The sequence below is a fragment of the Indicator indicator genome, chromosome 9, assembly GCF_027791375.1.
Source record: "Indicator indicator isolate 239-I01 chromosome 9, UM_Iind_1.1, whole genome shotgun sequence".
Classification (NCBI taxonomy): Eukaryota; Metazoa; Chordata; class Aves; order Piciformes; family Indicatoridae; genus Indicator; species Indicator indicator.
In genome coordinates this window covers 20,211,836-20,232,555 of record NC_072018.1, presented here as the reverse complement: position 1 = coordinate 20,232,555, position 20,720 = coordinate 20,211,836, and the positions used below count along the sequence as shown (strand labels likewise).

The 20,720-nt window shown below is 38.1% G+C and overlaps 1 protein-coding gene across 1 annotated transcript in view; it reads right to left on the bottom strand.

The window, feature by feature from the left end:
* The window catches only part of CD2AP (CD2 associated protein), a 73,351-nt gene that overhangs the window by 9,328 nt on the left and 43,303 nt on the right, over positions 1-20,720 (bottom strand). Inside the window, exons 8-14 of the mRNA XM_054383788.1 lie at positions 17,375-17,483; positions 13,200-13,291; positions 10,832-10,936; positions 8,110-8,146; positions 7,712-7,774; positions 3,521-3,680; positions 1,791-1,924 (exon numbers count right to left, since the gene is read on the bottom strand). Of these exons, the coding sequence (XP_054239763.1) occupies positions 1,791-1,924; positions 3,521-3,680; positions 7,712-7,774; positions 8,110-8,146; positions 10,832-10,936; positions 13,200-13,291; positions 17,375-17,483 (700 nt within the window). The remainder of the gene's footprint in view (positions 1-1,790; positions 1,925-3,520; positions 3,681-7,711; positions 7,775-8,109; positions 8,147-10,831; positions 10,937-13,199; positions 13,292-17,374; positions 17,484-20,720) is intronic.

The window sequence follows — 20,720 nt, the reverse complement described above, 5'->3', positions numbered from 1 at the left end:
CCATTGCTTGCTCTGACCAAACAAGGACACTGAATAGACCTCACACGCTTGCTGTGCACCTCTGTCCCCTGCTCTACCTAGGTACTCAAATAATTTTCTCCATGCACCTACAAAAATCTTATGTTATCAAATCAGAATTACTATTTTTCCTGAATCTGTATAAAATTAGATTTTTATACAGATGAATACCTAATATCACATCTACTGTATGTTGCCACTCCAGTTATTAAAGATGTCCAGACTACTGCACTTAAAAAAAAAAGGTATTCCATCTGTTTTCATAAGGAGCTGTTTCTTGGGGATAAAGGATACTGCGTTATACAGTAACACATGTAGAACAATCCTAGAGATAAACATCTGAGTAGTAGGATAAGGTTTACATTTTTAAAGTGAGGTTGTGCATTCGTCTTTCATCTCTTAGCTTACTTTGGCCTGTAAGTGTTCCTTTCTCACTCAAACCTTTAAATAGAGGCAATAGTTTTAACTGCCAGCACAAAACCTTTTAAGACCAGGCATATCACAGTACATGCATAGATTGCACTGGGGAATAGGAATAAAAGAAAGAATTTCTAAATACTTCAGGGTAACACTAATACTATTTGTAGTATTGCTAAGATACTTAATACCTACTTAAGTTCAGCTTTCTGTGGCTCAGAAAAATATACCTTCTGTTTTAAAACCATACATGAACCAGACTTTTCTCATCAAAACCATTTAAGCTTAGCAGCACAATTTTAAATACTTAATGGAAAAATCAGGAGTACTCTTTTCTAGTCGTAAACTGCTTCAGTTTTTTAATGCATTCTTTTTCTCCCCTATAAAAACTTATTACACTTTAGGACCAACTATTCTACAACTTGAATATCATAACTGCCTAAAAAAAAAGAAATACAGCAAAATAAATCAAGTCATACTATTTTAAAATGTTTTATTACTAAAACCTTTTCTGAAATTAAAGGTTGCATTTGAGGTATGGAAGCCAAACTGCAGGTAAAACTGACTAAAGCTTTTTCTGTAGTGGTTAATCATACAAAAATAATTTAGAGCTTAAGAAAAAAAAAAAGTCCACATCAGGTGATCTCTGGCTTAGACACACACAGAGGACTGAAATCAGTTCCACTGTCAGTAAAGAACAACTTGTGACTATATAATAGACAGCCTGATCATCAGTGAGTGCTTTAAGCAGTATCAAGGATTTACTGGACAAATTTAGATTTGAAGAGATGCAAATGTGGTTTCGAAGCACATTAAGCATAGCCATAAGCATAAAAATAAAATGAATAATGCTCCATGCTGGCCCAAATTTAAGGTATGATAAAGTCATCATCTAGAAGAGCTGCAGTTTTAATCACAGAACACTGAATGTATTTGCATTACTGAAAATAGGCAAGTTAGCTATAAAAGCAAAAGCCACCTGAAATGCAAAAGCAGAACAGAACCAGTCACTAAGGAAAATAATTCTATAAAAGTGCAAGGTAAAAGTGGCAGCAAAAACCCCCATGCCTTCAGATTAGAGGAACAAACTCTAACGTTTCTCCCTTCCTGTCATTTATCAGAGAGCTCACCAACTACCTCCAAACAGACAACTGACATCTGCTCATCTGCTCATCATTTGCTGACTCTTACCATCAGCTACCTACAGCAGTTCTAAATGTCTGTACTTCCTGCTGAACGGACATTATTGAAGCCTGTGGCAGTTTGAGTAAATTACTTAAAAAGCTTATTCTAAGCTTGTAAAATACTGTAATCCAAACAGAAAGAGCCAAAAAAACATTTTGTTGTTTGCTTACCTGATTCTTTTACCACAAGTGAATCTACCTCTACCGATTTTGGTCTCAGTGGTAATGGTTCCGAGTCTAACTTTGGTTTTGCTACTGGCTCAACTTCAGATTTCGGTCGAAGAGAAACAACTTCTCCATTAGATCTGTAGTAAGGAAGAAAATTGACAAGACACACCTAGTCAAGAGAAGACATAGCTTACAACTGAGTTACACCAAGACTTGGAGGTAAACTGAAAAAGTTCAGTAAATTTTATCATTTTCTAAAATGATAAATCAACTCTTTCATAGAACAATCCTAGTCTTATGAAAGCTGCCTGTTCCATCTCTGGCAGAGCTGTCAAACATGTACAATCCCCTTGGGTCCTGCAGTAAAGGTTTTGGATTATTTTTTATGTTTTGGCCCTTAAATGTAAAATACTACACTTCTATGTCATAGCAGATGAGAAAGCTGAAAAGCACCTTCAGTAATATCACTTGAAATATTCAGAAACATTATTTGGGAATCCTTGACATCAAAATCTTCCTGTAAAGCAAAAAGCTGCCAAGAACAAGTTATTTCTCCCTGGGTACAGAATACAGTACCTTGTGTATATGGCTTTTATTCTATCATGCAGTATTTGCATGTCTGGTCATACCATTCAGGGACAAAGGAAAAAAAAAAAGCTCCACCAAAACAACACACCCACATAAAATGAAGAATAGATGACATTTTCCTTTACAATACTTGCCATCACTTATGCCACAGCATAAAAACAGTATCACAGAATCATTTTGGTTAGAAAATAACATGTCCAACCATTAACCCAGCACTGACAAGTCCACCACTGAACTATGTCCACAAGCACCGTGTCTACATGTCTTTTAAATACCTGCAGGGATGGTGACTCAACCTCTTCCCTGGGCAGCCTTTTCCAATGCTTGCAGACCTTTTCAGTGAAGAAATTGCTTCTGATGCCCAGCCTAAGCCTTCCCTGGCACAACTTGAGGCGTTTCTAACACTTGCTACTTGGAAAAGAGACCTTTACCTATCCTGATACAACCTCCTTTCAGGTAACTGAAGAGAGCAATAAGGTCTTCCTTCAGCTTCCTTTTCTCCAGGCTAAACAACCCCAGTTTCCTCATCTGCTCTGCATAAGATCTGTTCTCCAGACCCTTTACCAGCTTTCATTGCCTTTTCTTTGGACATGCTCCAGCACCTTAATATGCCTGTCTTGTAGTAAGGGGTCCAAACCTGAGGATAGTACTCAAGGTATAGTCTCACCCATGCCTTCTGAAGAAGTCTTTTCTTCCCTAGAACAGCACATGAGCAATGTCAAGTACCTTTATCACAGTTACTGTGCTCAACTTGTCCTTTCCACCTGTTTTATTCTATATGAAGTGCTGAAATGCTGCATGTTGGTGCAGCTCAATTCCTCATTTTCATTCCAACAATAATAATTCTCAAGTGCCAAGTCCACAAATTCTTTTACACCATACTGATACTGTAGCTACAACTTCTTCATTATGAGGTAGGCTTAAAGCAAAGCAGCACACAGATTTGTAACTTCATCTGCCCCATGGTTATTTATGCTGCAATATTTACTCTAAGAGAACCAAGACACTGGTAGGTGTAGGGCAAAATCTATCCTTGCATCCCTTTGACCTTTAAAACATGCTTCCTCCCACCTCATCCAAGAAGAAAGAGTGAACAACAAAGCAATTAAAATATACTTGGTGTATATGATTTAAGTTATACTGACTTGGATACAGATGATGGCAAAACAGGTTTATCTGGACGCTTTGGGTGCAGAAGCCCTGCTCTCAGTGAGCAATTAGTCTTGCTTGGAGGAATAGGCTTCTTAGGTGGTACCTGAGGAGCCTGTGGCTTCAAAGGCTTCTGATCCGAAGCTCCTCTTTCATCTGACAAAAGAAGTCACCATAACATTTTAAAAACCCATGCTGGCTAGAATTCGAACAATGGCAATCAATTAAAAACAACTGCTGCCAAATACTTTCTTCGAAGATCAAAGTAATGAACAGATACACAAGTGTCTTGATATCAAAAGACACAAACTACTTACCTGAACTTAAAAAAAATTACGTTAACATAAGCAAAATGTGTAACGACATGAAACAGCAGTAAGAAATTATGGACTCACATTACTACACTGCAAATGTCAGCTAAGAATCACTGCTACTGCTTTATCTTTTCTATGAATTCACCTTAATCTCCTCTTAAAAAAGGTAGGGTTAGGGTTTTTTTTATTTTGTTGTAGACTTCTCCCATCCACACAAGCAGCATAATTTAGGTATGGAAGAAAGGAGGAAAAAAGTGAGTACTTATCTGAACAACTGAAATTGCTTTAGATTAAGTCTATCTTCCTACAAATTCAAGATACTAATTGAGTACAGATAATCAAAGTTCCAATTTACTGTTCAATGACTGCATGACCTAACTGAATACCATCCAGAGGAGCTGGCATTAAACATATGGGATGTTTGAAAACTCAAAGCTGCTTCATAAATGTTAGTTGAATAGTCTTCAACCGATGTTCGCTAGTCGCACCCTACATATTTTTCCAGGGCATCCTTCGTACTTTTCCTTGTAAAACTATGCTACACTTCAGTGGCATGCATAAAGTACTAAAGATTGAAAACATTGTAAGGTTACAGTAAGGAGTTACAGTCCTTCATGGTTACTGCTGTTACAAGGCAGTAGTAAATCAGTAAACTGGGATGGAGAGACTTCCTGCCCTGGTTTTGCTGGCACAGAATCACAGGCCAGCCACTGCTGTGAGCAGTTTGGAGTCAGCCAAGGCAGCTGGTCCAAGTTGGCTCACAGGTATATCCCTAACGTAAATGTCATGCCCAGCATAAACGGGGAAGTTTGCTGAGAATAGGAGATCCTCTTGTTTCTATACTTTATACTGGCAGTGGTATTAGTTTGGCTGTTTCATTGAATCCACTTTCATTTCAGCCGCTGGGTCTCCTCTTCCTTTTCCTGATGCCCCTTTTCTGCTGGGGAGGGGTCACTGGGTGATAGAGCAACTGCTCTAACTTAGCTCCAGATATGGGCTAGTGCAGACATTAACCTTCAGCTTTGATTCTCCCCATCGTCCCCTCGTACTTGCATTTAACTAAGTATTGGCTTAAAGTAAAATGTACAGATGCTATGGATTTTGGGGTGTGGTTAAGAATAGGCTTCAGCCCCACAGAATCACAGAAAATACCCAGTTGGAATAGACATCTAAGATTACCCAGTCCGACCTTTGACCCAGCACCAAAGGGTCAACACTAAACCATGTCCCTAAACACCAGGTCCACACACTGCTTAAAACACCTCCAGGAACAGTTACCCCACCACTGCCCTAGGCAGACCATTCCAATGTTTGATAACCCTCTCTGTGAAGAAATATTTCCTAGCATCCAGCCTAGACCTCCCCTGGCACAGCTTGAAACCATTTCTTCTAGTCCTGTCGCTTGACATCAAGGAGAAGAGGCTGCCTCCTCCTCACTCCAACATCCCTTCAGAAGTTGTAGAGAGCAATGAGGTCTCCCCTCAGCCTCCTCTTCTCCAGAGTGAACAACCCTAGATCCTTCAGATGTTCCTTGTAGGCCATGTGCTCCAGACCCTTCTCTGAACACGCTCCAGAACCCCATCCCAGTTGAACTATCAGGTCTATGACTGACTTCCTTGGATGAGTCCTGCAGGCACTGAGTGTCAGTCCTCCAAGAACAAAATGGGAAAACAACAATTTTCTTTCACATGACTACTTGAATGTAAACAGATCAGAGGTATTTATCCAGGGCACAATTGTTTTTCTGCTTCAGCATACTTGAACATTAGGAGGAAATACGAACAAAAAACTTAGAATGGTTGGCATCTCCTTCCAATCTCAGCATTGAGTTAAAAATAAAAATAAAATATTGAAGTAGTGGAAGGACTTTGCCACATGATGGTGCTGACAGCCCTGAGTAAACCAGCCTGTTTACAGTACAAACCATTTCTGCCTACTGATCCTCTATGCAAGACTTCAATTTTATATGCCTAATAGCAGCTAGTATTCGGTTAGCTTTAATTTAGCTATGCTGAACACAAGTTGAGAATTACACCTTTTGTTTTTAAGAACAAATGAGCTTATAAATAGGGCAGAAATAATGCTGTCATCAAACCATATTCCTGAATTACCATCTGTCACTTCTCCCTTCAATTACTCCCACTCAAAATGTGAATACAAAAATTGTACACAGATAAGTGGGAAAATTAATATCAAAGGTTAAGGTTCACCATGAGCACAGCAATTGGGCAATTCTTCAGGACAAAATGGCATGCCTCATTTGAATTTTGCTCCACAACAAAGAGAGTAAGAGCTGGCTATGAATAAGCAATGTAGTAATGGAAATAAAAATACTAATCTGAAGACTTTTTACTACATGATGCCACTATGTTTTTTGATATAAATAGAGAATTACTTTTTGATCATTTTTATTGCAATTAAAGAGATTTATTAGTCTTCAATAGACAAAAATTACACGGTTTGATAGCTTCTGATTAGAGATGCTCAATTAGTAATTTTCTGAAAATTAATTACAGTACAAATTCATACTTAATGAATTTAGTCACTAGTATCAGTGTGGTGATTTTTAAACAATTAAAACACTACTGCTATCTGAACGAGTAACTTTTAAGATCTGACTTTCAATTGAATACAAGACAAACCTTTCCTCCTATACCACAGTAAAGGACAGTTCTCTAACTTTAATTTTTGATAAGCTTTTATGTTCCTAAACATTTTGGATGGTGTCACTCAATACCTTTCTTTCTATATTCCTCCATCTATGGAGGAATCCATAATCATCTATGCAAAGGTTAACACCACAGTACAAAAAGAACCCAGTCTCAAATTAAAACTTACTTCAGTTTAAATAAACTTAAAACTCTAAACAGCCAAGTGATGTAAGTTTCCACTATCATACAGTTGGATCTCAATTCACACCTGAAGATACCGTTTCAACAGATAAAAATAATTTGTTTGCTCACATGTAGAGGTAACATGGCTGATTTTAACAAGTATTTTTCATATGAAATGCCTGAGAATGCATGTTTTAAAATGTGACTTAAAAACACTTCCCCAGGAAGCCAAGGAGCCCATTGGGCAGGCTTACTTGTCAAAACACTGTTGGTCAGCCACAGTTCACTATTCAGAGAACACAGAGCACAGTTTTGCAATCAGTTAAGCTGCAGTAATGTCAGAGTTTCTTCTTTAAGACCCAACCAGCATGTTTGTTTAAGCTTCTGACTTTTTAACACAATCAAAACAGTTTGACTTGGCAAGTTTTTCAAACAGGAAAAGAAATCTTTTAGAAATGTGTCTGGGTGTTAACAGTAGCTTTACCTTAAAAAAAAAAAAAAGTGTCCTTTAAGAATAAAGTGGTAAAACATCTCCAAACATGAATTAACAGTGCAAGAAATCTCAGTTTCTGAGCATTGTAACTGCAACTTGTCTCAGGAATGCTGCAACTGTTTTGTGTATTTCTTTCAAAAAACATTTTCTATCAGCAACTGATTTTGGCCAGAACATTCAGAAGCAGAAGCAAGTGTTTTAATTTCTAATCACTTACTATTACTATTCGCAACTGCAGTCACTATCACAGGACTATAAAGGAATTAAAAAGCAACTGGGATTGTGCAGTGCAAATCACATTCTTCAGAATGTAACACAGCAACAAAGAAATGCACGTTTCACATAAGTGTAGTTCCTCTAATCACTTTAAAGACACTTCCACAACATCAGACAGAACAGATTCAGTAGACGGTAGCAAGAGCAGTAGATGGTAGCAGTATGATGTTTTGCAAACAACTACCTAAGGCTCAGAATAGCCAAGCCAAAAATTGTGACTCATTTAGAAGAGCATAGTCTGAAATACAGTATGAAGAAAATGGGTCCCACCTTTTTCTTCAGGCCTCAAAGAAGGAAGCTTCCTCTCTCCAGCTGGCAACTCAGGCTTTGGAGCTGAACGCAAAAAACAAGGCATAGACATTTAACTGTAATGAACTGTAATGATCTTAGTTAGTAAGTAAAAATATGACATGCATCAATCTGTGTTCGTATTTTCTCCTTTGCAGGGAGTGTAACTCCATACTGAAGTGTTTCCAAAGTAGGCTCTGTCATAATTGCAAAAAATACATAGCAGCAATAAAATACTTAAAATGTAAAAAGCAACCTCAAACTGTGATAAAGGGTGCCTGCATTACTAGAAAATGCAGGGCTACTTCTTTTGAAGTTATGCACTGCCTCTGAAATTTAGTATTTCTTCAGACATGTACCACCATACATGTACTACGTACCTGGACCTTTAAGTGGAGGTGGAGGTTTCTTTGGCTTCTGCAAAATGAAATTAAAAAAAAAAAGGCAAATAAATAGACAGATATTCTCTATCACAGACTTATTTCTGTTTTGTTTTGTACACTGTAATGTCTAGCTTATTTACTAACTGATTTCAAAGTACTTCACAAAGGAGGCAATCACTTTACAGAGAGAAAACACAGAGAACTGCAGTAATTCCTCTGATCTCTTCCAGACAAAAAGTTGTACAAACAGGAACAAAATGCAGGTTTCTTTAAATCAGATCAGTGCTTCAGCAATATGCATAGACAGTCAAGGATCAAAGAATTAAAATATAAGAATTTCCTAAGAATTGCTCTGATTACACTCACTCTTATTTCAATAAGTAAACCTCAATCTCAGTGAGCACAATGAAAGTTTGGAAGAGTAATCGGGTAAATTTTTGAATCAAAAATAGTCACTTTCAATGAAAAAAAAAGGTTCAAAAGGTTCTAAAGCAAGTGTCAGAAAAACTATTTTAATTAATTGATTTCTAAATGACAACAGCATGAGAAAAAAAATAGCAGCCTCTGTAACAAACACTGCAGTTACATGAAAAACACTGCTTTGTGCTTCCTTATAGCTCACTGCGTAAGTGGTAAGTGGGAATCGCAGACAAACTACCCCAGCCATTAAAAATTTATTAAGTATTACAGTGCCACAGATGGTACATTGAAAAGAACTCTGGTTATAAATGCAGTTACTCGCAACTTTCCTTAAACTAGTAAAACTCAATTTGAACCTCCCTCCTGTTGAAGGACTACTGGCCCCTCTCAGGACAGACATCTCAGACCACCACGAATATGATTCATGGAAATACTGTACAAGAGGAGTCTTTGTGGTTGTACTAAGAATAAGGCTCACTGATAGAACTATCACAAAAGCCTACAAAAACACTCATTCTTTACGCAAACACTGCTGAAACTGTATGAACTTAGTCTGATATAGCCCCTCCAAAAATGCTTTATAGTGGGTATCTTTGAAACACTTGCTATGGATGGATTTCACTTATGTGCCCCTACTGCTACTGAGTTAGCTCTTCTTAATGTAGAAAGATTTTACTCAGACAAGAGAAATGTAATTAAGCAAGCATGAAAACCCGTATTATATTTCTTTCTCTAGTTCCAGAGAACACAAAAGCTAGTGATCTTAAGTAATAAGACTGTAATTCCTTTCTTTCAGCCCAAAAGCCCATTATCCAGCCATGCAGCACTGCTGCCTATATCAAAAACAATTACACTTGGAAGTTCAGCATCAATGGCCATTACGTGATTCTGATCTCTGTTTTTATTAAGTTGATATCAAATAGCTGATTACAATAATTAGCAATCCAATGCCTTGAATGTCAATGATGCTCAGTGCAAGGTGAATCCCAGTACTGAGGCACACTACACAAAGCAGAATAAAGGATCAAAGCAAAGTCTGTCTATAGGAAACATAGTTTGTGGTAAAAGAATAAATTCTCTCTCTCTCTGGAGTGATTTTGTATTGCACAGGAGGGGTATTACCCCCTCACCCCTCAAATCAAGCCATGTTACAGCATTTATCTATCCTTGCAAAGCTGAGAATCAAGTTGAAAAGAAAATGCTAACTTGCAGTAACCAGACTTCCTGCCTATCTTAGGTAACAGAGGTTAAATGCTAAAATGATAACTATTTGTCAGGTTGTATCTAGCAATCTTCTGTGAAAGTCTCCAATTCCAGACCAAACAGCACTATATAAACTCTGTTCTGCTGAGATAGATATAGGCTTTGATGTATAATGTCCTTATGTGAAGCTGAATCCATCCCATCTGAGCATGACAAACATTTGTGAAATAACACAACCACCTTTGCTGCACAAACTTGTTGGAACCAAAACATTGCACTAATCTCAATTAAAAAAAATATAAAATAAGAACCAAAATTACAAGACCAAGGAGTACTATAGGAAAACATTAATTTCTACATGTAGGCACTCAATGTGGTAAAAAAAAAAATTCTACAACCCACCCAAAGATTACCCTTCACACACTGCAACCTACTGTCAAGTTTCAACACAGAAAAATCTCAGTCAGGCCCACAAGGGTCATTCAGTATTCTGCAATAAGAGTTACTTAAAGGAATGCAGATGGAAGGGACAAACTGCTCATCTCATTTCAAATAGTAAGGATTTAATTCAGCAGTTACATACAAATTCCATCTACATCTTTTTCTGTACAACCTAATCACCCTCATTAGTTGCAATTAATCCCCAAAAGCATGCTTCAGTTTAATAATGGAATCACAGAATCACAAAATTGTTTAATTTGGAAAATATCTTTAAGATCATTTAGTCCAACCATTATCTAGCTCTACCAAGTCTAGTGCTAAACCATGTCCTTTTGAGCACTTCCAGCAATGGCGATTCAATCACCTCTCTGGGAAGCGTATTCCAGTCTTTAATAACCCTTTCGGTGAAGGTCTTTCTTTTAGTGACAGCCCCAAAACTGAACACAGTACTCAAAGGTGTGGCCCCGAGTAAGAAATTAAAACACATATATTAACATTTAAATCTTTCTTCTTTGATATAGCTAATTTGAGATGGAGTTAAACACTGTCACAATTGCAGTATTATTTTAAGCAGCATAACATGCTGAGAAACCTTTTATTTTTCACACTTCCATCAAGACTTTTGTGATACTACACGATACACTTAAGAACTTACAGGGAAGTCTTTATCAGACTCTTGTATTTGAACAGCAAAATTATCTGGGAAGACTCCTTCTTTACCATTGAGTTCTCCTTTCCACCAGCCTGGCTCTCCAGTGTCCTAAAATAAACAACAGGATATTTCAATCAGTCTTTGCTACATCTCCTGAACAGATACAGCAACAATTTTTTTTTTGTTTTTATCCACCATATAAAATAATTGTTTGTCAGAAGCATGCGTTTATAAGAGGTACTTTTTGACCACCTTAGCACCAGGAATGAGCCAGAGATAAATCAGGTTTGTTCAATTTTTGGTTGTCTTCTAAAAAGGAGGATGAAATTATAGTACATCATATGAGATAAGGGTATAAAGATAAGATCTGCAAAAGAAATTAAAATACATAAACCCAGTTATGATTCAATGCACAATATTCTCAGCTTCCTTGACCAACAACTTATTCAGTGAATACTTCAAGTGCCATTTAATTAACACAATTCTTTCAAATAAAGTGATTCTGATGTGACTAAGTACACTGGTCTGAAAGGAATGACAAGCAAGAGGCTATACCCAACTGAGTTAAAAAATAACCACATTAAGACATAAGAAAAAAATAATGTAGAATTAATCCAGTGGCAAAGAAATCTATTACATGGTCTTACTGGATCAAGGCCTTAGTTTGTCCATAACAAAAACCATGACATTATTTGAATATTTTAGCAGCATAAACAACAAACAAAATACTGCAGATGTCACTCCTGCACATAAGTCCCAGTGGATTACCACTGATAGGTGCCACTGTTAGTAGCACCAAGTAGTTCATCCCAAAGTTCAACAACAAGGAAAATTCAGTACTCAGTTCAGCTAACAACTGAAGAAGTAAAGAAGAGGGGGGAAAACAAAATAGAAAATACTTTTTTTAAAAAAAAAATCCCACCCCACACTAAACTAAAGAAGAAATCAGCAGGCAAAACATCTCAGTAGGTGATTAGTGCTGAAAGTAAGAGTTTGCTCAAGGGTTTTTTTTGTTTGTGGGGTTTTTTTTCCTTCTGTCATTCTTGAAATTAAATACTACAGAGTTCAATTTATGAACAGTGTGCAGTCATGAATGGAATAAGGCATCTATTGCTAAACTCCATTCAGCCAGTGCTGAGCTATACGAGCAAGTCACAGACAACTCCATGGAAAACGATCCTATTCAGAAGAAACAGATAGGAAATGGCCAAGGGGGGCAGGCTTTACACAAAACTTACCTGCTAAAAGCAAGATCTAAAGCCTGGCCTGAAGCAGGCATGTGAAAATTACATAATACACTCAGACTCCAGAATGTTTTGGAGGTAGAGCTCTGGATAACTCTTCTCTCCAGTTTGGACCAGTCTATGCTTTGAATAAATTGGTTTAAAAAGGACAGAGAGGCAAAAGATTCAGCGAAGATGGGGCAAGGAGTGTCATATTTTTAGAAGTGCCTTCTGTAACTACTCATTTGCACTGTAACTACAGTCATTAATACAGATAATACAATTTTCTCATTAAGAAAAGTGACCAACTTTTCCATAAACTTAAAATACTGCTAAAGGAAAAAAAAAAAAAAAACAAACATCAAACCCAAAGTGATGCTTTTCTTCTGTACCTGTGTGAAAGCTGAAAACAGAAACTTTCCACATTTTGTAGGCAAGCTGTTCTTCCTTAATATAGCAGCACAATCTAAAAAAAGACTGCAGAGTACCACAGGGAACCTAAGTATGGGTACGTTCATCTCCTGTTTAAAACCATCTCTGCAACAACATGACCTTTCAAAAAGGTGGGCTTAAGACTCAACACAAGTATTCAGCCAAATAATTATGTTTATCTAAATAGCCAGAGTGTTAATTTCTGTATGGTTATTCTGAAATATCAAGTATCCCTAACACCTGGACTTCATTGTCCCACTAAAAACATTTGCTCCATTGTTTGTTTTTTTTTCCCCATAGTACCTAGATCAAAATCAATACATACAGATCTTAATTTTTTTTGCCTTTTGACACAATAATACTTTCCAACCACCACTTCTGGGTCAGCATGATGAATCACCGGAGGAAAAGTACAAGTTGTGAAGGTAAAATGGCCATTTACAAAGGTTTTCCAATTTCCTCTCCAAAAGGTTATCTGGTACCGGGTCTACATGGATCTCCCTGGCCTTTGAGTAATCTAACTTGCCATTCTGGAACAACCTTTAAATACAACTGTATCTCTACCAAGTACAGAAGCAAAGAGTTGACTTTCACATGAGACATCAGTCTACAGGAATATCCATCTCAACAGACTTTCCTCCTTTCCTGTTTTACTCATTATCTACCCATACAAAATCACAAAGGCTATATGAACAGTTAAAACAGAGCCACTGTACCTTACTAATTATTTGAATGATCTCGCCTTCTTTAAAGCTGAGTTCATCGTTTGAGCCTTCATAGGAAAATATTGTCCTGCAGTATTCCTTGGCTGAAACAAAGAAGCACAATTAACCACATTTGCACTCTAAGGGTAGTAGAAGACAATACCAGTGCACTTATGCTGTCTGAGAGTTCAGAAATTAACACTATATTCACGCTTTCCTTCTAGTCCAGACATCTGAGACTGCTTTATATGAATGTCTGTGAACATCTGCATAAGAAAAAAAAGTAAGACTACATATAGAATCATTTCAGCTGGAGAAGACCCTTAAGATCACCAAGTCCAACCATTAAGTTGTCCAAGTCTGCTGCTAAACCATGTCCCTTAAGCTCCATGTCTGCAGCTTTTAAACACCTCCAGCGATGATGACTCAACCACCTCCCTAGGGAGCCTATTCCAGTGTTTGATTACCCTTATTTACAGACAATGGAGATACATCTTTGTGACATCAGATTAAGCTCCACAACGTTTTTTTCCACAACACTAACTTAATTCAGGTGCTCTGATTTCAGAAGAAAACTACTAAGTTAAAATTGCAACAGTCCAGCTAACCCTCCCCATAGCATTATATATTCAATTTTGAGCTACTTCAGAGAAAAATGTCTTTGAGCTTTTTATTGAGAGTAAATTTTGAGAGTATTTTCTCAAAATTGATCTATTCCAAATTTGCAATCCTAATTAATTAATTACATGAACTTGTTTCAGGGTGACATTCTTGATTAACTCAGCCACAATTTGCCACCTCAGCATTTTACTTTGTCAGCCTGACATTCTTGTAGTAGTTAACATGAAGACAGATTCCAGTTTACCTTTCCAGCACTTAAGTCTAGAATGATATTTACAAACTAGTAAATCTGAACTTCAGTAAATATTTTTAATAAAAGGTAGTTTAAATCTTTCCCAAAGACTCAGGACTAACAATAAGAGAAGCAGGAATCTCAGATGTTGTATTCTAATGAAGTGCGAAGGGAAAGAGGTCAAATTGTGATTTTTTTTTTTAAACAAAATATTTTTACATACTCATACAAGACTCCAAAACAAGCTTCTCAGAAATAGCAGTGCACCACCAAAATAAGCTACAGTAGCCTAAATATTTTAGAGATCTGTTTATTTGCAAACAGATGAAACAGTTTATTTTCATTTTGCTCTCTCAAAACCAAGGATAATATACATAAACCATAATATGGTCTATATTAAAATGAAAACACTAAGGAAGCAAATCAAGTTTTCCTCCAAAGGTTATATTATAAGGTGTTCTTAAATGGTATCTATAGGTATAACCTACTATTGTGTACCCAGTCACAAGTGGTGTTCCCCAGGGCTCAGTATTTGGGACGGCTCAGTGATCTGGACAGGCTCTATTGAGTGCACCCTCAGCAAGTCAGCAGATGACACTAAGCTGGGAGGGAGCACTGATTTCCTTCAAGATATGAAGGCTCTACAGAGTGATCTGGATATGCTGGATCAATGGCCTGAGGCTAACCGTACGAGATTCAACAAGAGCGAGTGCTGGGTCCTGCACTTGGGTCACAATGCTACAGGCTTCAGGAAGAGTGGCTGCAAAGTTGCAGTAGACAAAGATTTTTTTTTAGGCAGACTTGGGTTAAACTTTATGCAAAATGTCACATTCCACTATGGTTACGGCTGCACACTGTCTTGCTGGTTCTTCTAGTAACAGCACTGGAATGGTTTAAAAGCAAAAACCTAAGACTATCCCAATTTTGAAGATCAGTAATGATTTCAAAGTTGCAAGTAAGCCCCGATCTCCATGATATGTGTTGCACACAAACTTTTCATGTATGCTTTGCAATGTAAATCCATTACAGCAGATACCTCTTGATAGTAATCAGCTGATTATTAACACAGAATTGTAGAATCACTTCCATTGGAAAAGACCTTTCAGATCATTGAGTCCAACCATTATCTAACTTCACCAAGTCCGGTGCTGAACCATATTGTGACTTTTCACACAAACATGGAAATGCTATTTAGAGCTAGCCAATTCAACAAAGCCCAAACATGGCTCAAATGGCAGGAATGCTCTATAGACTGCTGTAGATAAAGCTAAACTAGGGCTCTGCCTAACAATGTGCCACTTCAAGGGTGCTGCTGTGCTAGGTTACACAACCCCTGAAAACAGGCAAAAAGTCAACTGTTTGAGGCAGCTTTCTTATTTCTGCAAATTATGCATTCCATATAAAACAACCTCCTTACACCAAAACAAGGTATTTCCACAGAAAACAAAAATAGACTTGAAATTACAATACAGAAGTCAAAAAACCCTCTCTGCTCTGGAACTGAGCAAAATGAGCTGTCTTCACATCAGATAATTGAAGTTAATTCTTTATACTATTCTCTATACGAGGGCTAGCACTCCTACAAAATGTCTTGAGTTGGCTTAAAAATATCCCTCTAGATAAAACCATGCAATTTGACAGTCAAATGAAGTCATAAATTCTTAAGAGCTAATAAAAATAAAAATAAAAAAGAAGTTATTACAAAGAAGACTGCAATGGAACTCGATTATTTAGGGAACAAACTACAACAGAACACAGGCACCACCTTTCTGATGCGAGAATCTTCACAAAGAGTTCAAACAGCATGCTAGCAACTCCACAGTAAATCCTGAGCCTAAAGAGTAACTTCCATAATTAGAGACAGAAATTGAGTTAGGAGACTGTTCCATAGCAATAGATTTGAGTGGTTCTCAGGGGTCAGTACTGGGACTGGTACTGTTCAATATCTTTGTTGGCAACAAGGACAGTGGGATCAAGGCATCCTCAGCAAGCTTGCTGACAAGACTGAGCTGTGTGGTGTGGCTGACGTGCTGGAAGGGCAGGGTGCCATCTAAAGGGACCTGGACAGGCTTGAGAGGTGAGCCAATACCAACCTCATGAAGTTCAACAGAGCCAAGTGCAAGGTCCTGCACCTGGCTCGGGGCAATCCCAAACACAAATCCAGGCTGGGCAGAGAATGGGTAGGGAGCAGTCCTGAGGAGAAGGACCTGGGAGTGCTGGTTGACAAGAAGCTCTAGATGATCTGGAAATGTGTGCCTGAAGCCCAGAAAACCAACCAAATCCTGGGTTGCATCAAAAGCAGCATGCCCAGCAGATCAACAAAGAGGTTTCAATCCCTCTACTCCACTCATGAGACCCCATCTGGAGTACTGTGTCAAGCTCTGCAGCCCCCAACACAACAAATACATAGAACTGCTAAGAGTGGGTCCAGAGGAGGATGACAAAGATCAGAGGGCTGAGACACCTATGCTATGAAGACAGACTTAGAGAGTTGGATTTGTTCTTCCTAGAGAAGCAAAGGCTCTGGGGAAACCTTAGAGCAACCTTCTAGTATTTGAAAGGCACCTACAGGATAGCTGGAGAGGGACTTTTTACAAAGGCATGTAGTGATAGGATGAGGGGTAATATCTTCAAACTACAAGAAGTTAGATTGAGGTTAGACATTAGGAAGAAATTCTTCCCCATGAGGGTGGTAAGGCACTAGAATAGTTTCCCCAGAGAAGTTGTGGAGGCTGCAACCCTGTTCAAGGCCAGGGTGGCTGGGGCTCTGAGCAACCTGGTTTAGTAGGAGGTGTCCCTGCCCATGGCAGGATGGCTTGAATTAGATGATCTTTAAGGTGCTTTCTGACCCAAACCATTCTATGCTTCTGTGATTTCTAGTGTCCCATCTGAACACTAAAGGGTAGGCAGAAAATAAGACAATTTGAACATGTATTAGAAAAAAATTCTTCACAGTAAGGATGCAGAGACACTGGAACAAGTTGCCCAGGGAGGTTGTGGATTGCCCCTCCCTGAAGGTGTTCAAAGCCAGGCTAGATGAGGCCTTGAGCAATCTGATCTAATGGAGGGTGTCTCTGCCCAACGCAGGGGCCTGGGCTGGAACCTCTAAGATCCATTTCAACCCAAACCATTCTATGAATCTAGGAATCTATGACAACACAGCAAATGAATGCAAAGGGACTGCCTCAATGAAACTTCCATTTGCACAACTCCTCAAATATTACATGAAATCCCAGAATATTCAAAAGTTTAAGATTTTAACACCAATCTGACAGTCAAGTACTTCTCCAGAGAGCTCTACAAAGTAATAGATGTAAATTTCTATCAGCCTTACCTTTTGATTTACTTTCAGTTTCAGATTTTGCTACTTCTGATGAGTTTTCAGGTTTTGTTGTACTGGGAAAATGAATTAGCTTTGTTCCTGGGGGATGATTAGGTAATGGCTGTATGAACAAAAGAGAACTTTGTTAACAAAAATTCTTTATAAGTTTTATTTTTAATTAGGCTACAGAACACACTTAGGTTTTCAATAGCTGAGATGATGCAAATTACCATCTCCAAGAGATCTGATGAGCTTCCCCATTAAATATGTAACTTACTATAGCTATTTCATTACAGCCACTGCAATTAGAATTTTATCTGCTAATTAAAGTCAGAGTACAGCTTATACATTGGAAGCCAATCTCAGGACATTGCCAGATATACTTCCACAATCACATTTTGACAGTTTCAAATGTTACTCTTCCAGTATCCTGAAAATTGCCTTCTCCAGCACAGCACTTCTGAAAATAACTCGCTGACCATGCTTACTTTGTACTGGAACGCAGCCGGAAGGTTCAGTAGCCATACACCACCCCAGCTGAAGAGCCAATCAATTTTTAACTACTCAAACAAATGTAAGAGCACATGAAAACCCATCCCAGATTCCTTTCACTCTCAGCCATTCATACACACATATATAGAACAAACGTCACTAGGGATTTCTCCTGAACCTGAAAACCACAGAGGCACTGCAGCCAGAACAAGTTTCAGAATTAATATCTAACCAAAATCATTGTTTCAGTACTATTTTTTTATATTCCTTTTTTTTCCCCCCAGATGAGTTACTGATCTGCCAGGAGGATTCAGACAGCTTCAGCTGCATCCACTTCTTCACAGAATTATGAGCTACAAACATAGAATATGATCTTATAGTCAGCACTTACCTGTACAGCCCTAATGGTGTTACTGATGTGAAAAATTCCACTACCTTTAGTTAGTCTGCTCATTTTCATATTCTACTGTCAAAGAACCTAGTTCTACTCTCCTTAAAACCAGATGATGTCTGTGGGCTGGTGTTTGTACTTCTGACATAACACAGAGGAAGCCACAGTCACTCGGGATGTCTGTGGAGTACATATGCAATTTAACTTGCCCCAGAATGCTATAAGAAGTACATACTAAAATAAACCACCTATGGGATTCAACAAGGCCAACATAGAAACAGTTCTCTACATTTCCCCTTTCCAAAGCAAGAGGCCATTAGAAGTATGAGAGGAAGTTTAAGCAGGCAGGGTATAAATAGCCCGAGCCTGGGCGGGATGCTGGCAACACCTGAAGCTCTCCTAAAAAGGGGCACATACGTAGTCTTGGGCATTTCAGGTACATCAGCTCAGACTTCCTATGATGAACAGTCTCAGAATTCCTCAAAGGACAAAAAAGCCTTCTCTACTCCCATTTCCTAACGATGGCCCTTTGCTTACATAAAGACTGAGATCATCCCTCCATTTAACTTCAAAGTGAGCTGAGAACAAACTCAAATAAGCCATCCACTTTCACAAAATCTTCAGGAGACTTATCTCCCTAGGGCTCTGAGTGTAGTTCTCCAATTCCATGCACCTTTGGGATGACATTTGTAACAAATACACAGAAAATGAAGTGCTAAACTTAACTGTTCATGTCATTGTCTTTAAGCTATGCAAAACTGTTTTCTTACTCCCCTCTTGTTGAGACATGGCCTACAACAGCTTTCCAGACAAGCCAACCAATGAAACAGAGCACCAACATATTTCAGTGTTTATACACATCATATTAATTGGAATTAGATAAGCTGTTTTTACTCTCAAGTTTGAACAATCTATCAATTTCATGACAAGAAATTGAAAACTAGGGTCCTGAAACCCTAGTCTAATAGCATTCACATGGAAATGTAGTGATCCCATAAAGTCTTACTTCAAGGGCCAGTGCCTGGAAAGAATGAGGAAAGTCCACATGCCTTCATAGAATGGTTTAGGTTAGGAAGGACCTTCAAGGATCTCGGGACATCTTTCACTACAATCAAATTGCTCAAAGCCCTGGGTAACCTCACCCTAAACATTTCCAACAATGGGGCAACCACAACTTTTCTGGGTAACCTGTTCTACTGTCTCATCTCCCTCAAAACAAACAATTTCTTCCTTATGTCCAGTCTAAATCTATCCACATTCAGTTTGAAACTATCGCTCCTTGTCCTGTCACCACCAGCCTCAGTAAAGTCTCTCTCAATCTATATATTGAAAGGACATCCTAAGATCTCCTTGGAGCCTTTGCTTCTCCAAACTGAACAGTATCTTCCTTAGGAGATAACACTCCCAGAGCCTTAAACAGAAGGCATCACATTTCTAACTTCCATTTTCTGAATCATCTGATGATTTGACTGGTCCAGAAAGAAAGAAGATACACACCACATCTATAGGCAGTTGAGCATTACTCTTAGCACTGCTCCTGAGGGAAAGCACATCCAAGCAAGTATCTGTTCCAGGGAGTAACCTCACTTTTTTTCCCTACACCAATGCAATTATTTCCATGGCAGCAGAGGAAAGCAAATCTATCAGCAAAACAGCATTAATGGGCATAATTCACAAAAAATAAAAAACAAACCAAAAAAGGACAAAGCTTTAACTGATCACTGAAATGCTGGATTATCTTAACTGCCTTTTATTTATCAAAACCTGAAAACCTGTATGTAAGTTCTTGATGCTTAAGTTCAAGGCAAAGGACTGAGCATCACTGTGGTGCTTCCATAGGGTAAAAGCAATCTCAGGTTCAGATCAAAATAAACTCCAAACATTAAGCAACTCCGATTTCATCACATTATCTGCTCCCTCCTAAGCTTTAACTTCAGACAATAAAAGTGCTCCTTTTCCCACTCATTCACAAAAAAAGGGGAAAAGAAAATGAAAGAAGATGCAAAATTGTAGAAAAGTATTTTTCAGGTTTACACAAACAGTAGTTTGTGCAACTCACTAATCTAAGACACCACCAACGCCAAAAGCTTGGTAGCATTCACTGATGGACATTGGTAATAATGGTTAGCAGCTAAAACAACAATCTCAGTACGCACCAAACTTAAAAAAAAACATTCCAAACCAAATACTAAAGAAACTCAAAATAGTCCTTAATGGCTAAGTTTAACTTCTATAAGATGTGATAGCCTTGTCCTAGACTAGATACAAAATTTGTTACAAAAGAGAGCTGCAAGACCTTGTACTGTAGATGCGTTTGAGAAGTTACAAGCACCACATGGCTTTGAAACAATTTTTATATCAACTTATTTTTCCCTCTCTAATGTTTTCAACACCAAGACAGTTGAATAAGCCTTTTGGAATCAATGTTATTTACTATGAAAAGTTGAAGAGGGAGGGGTATAATTTTGCTTTGGA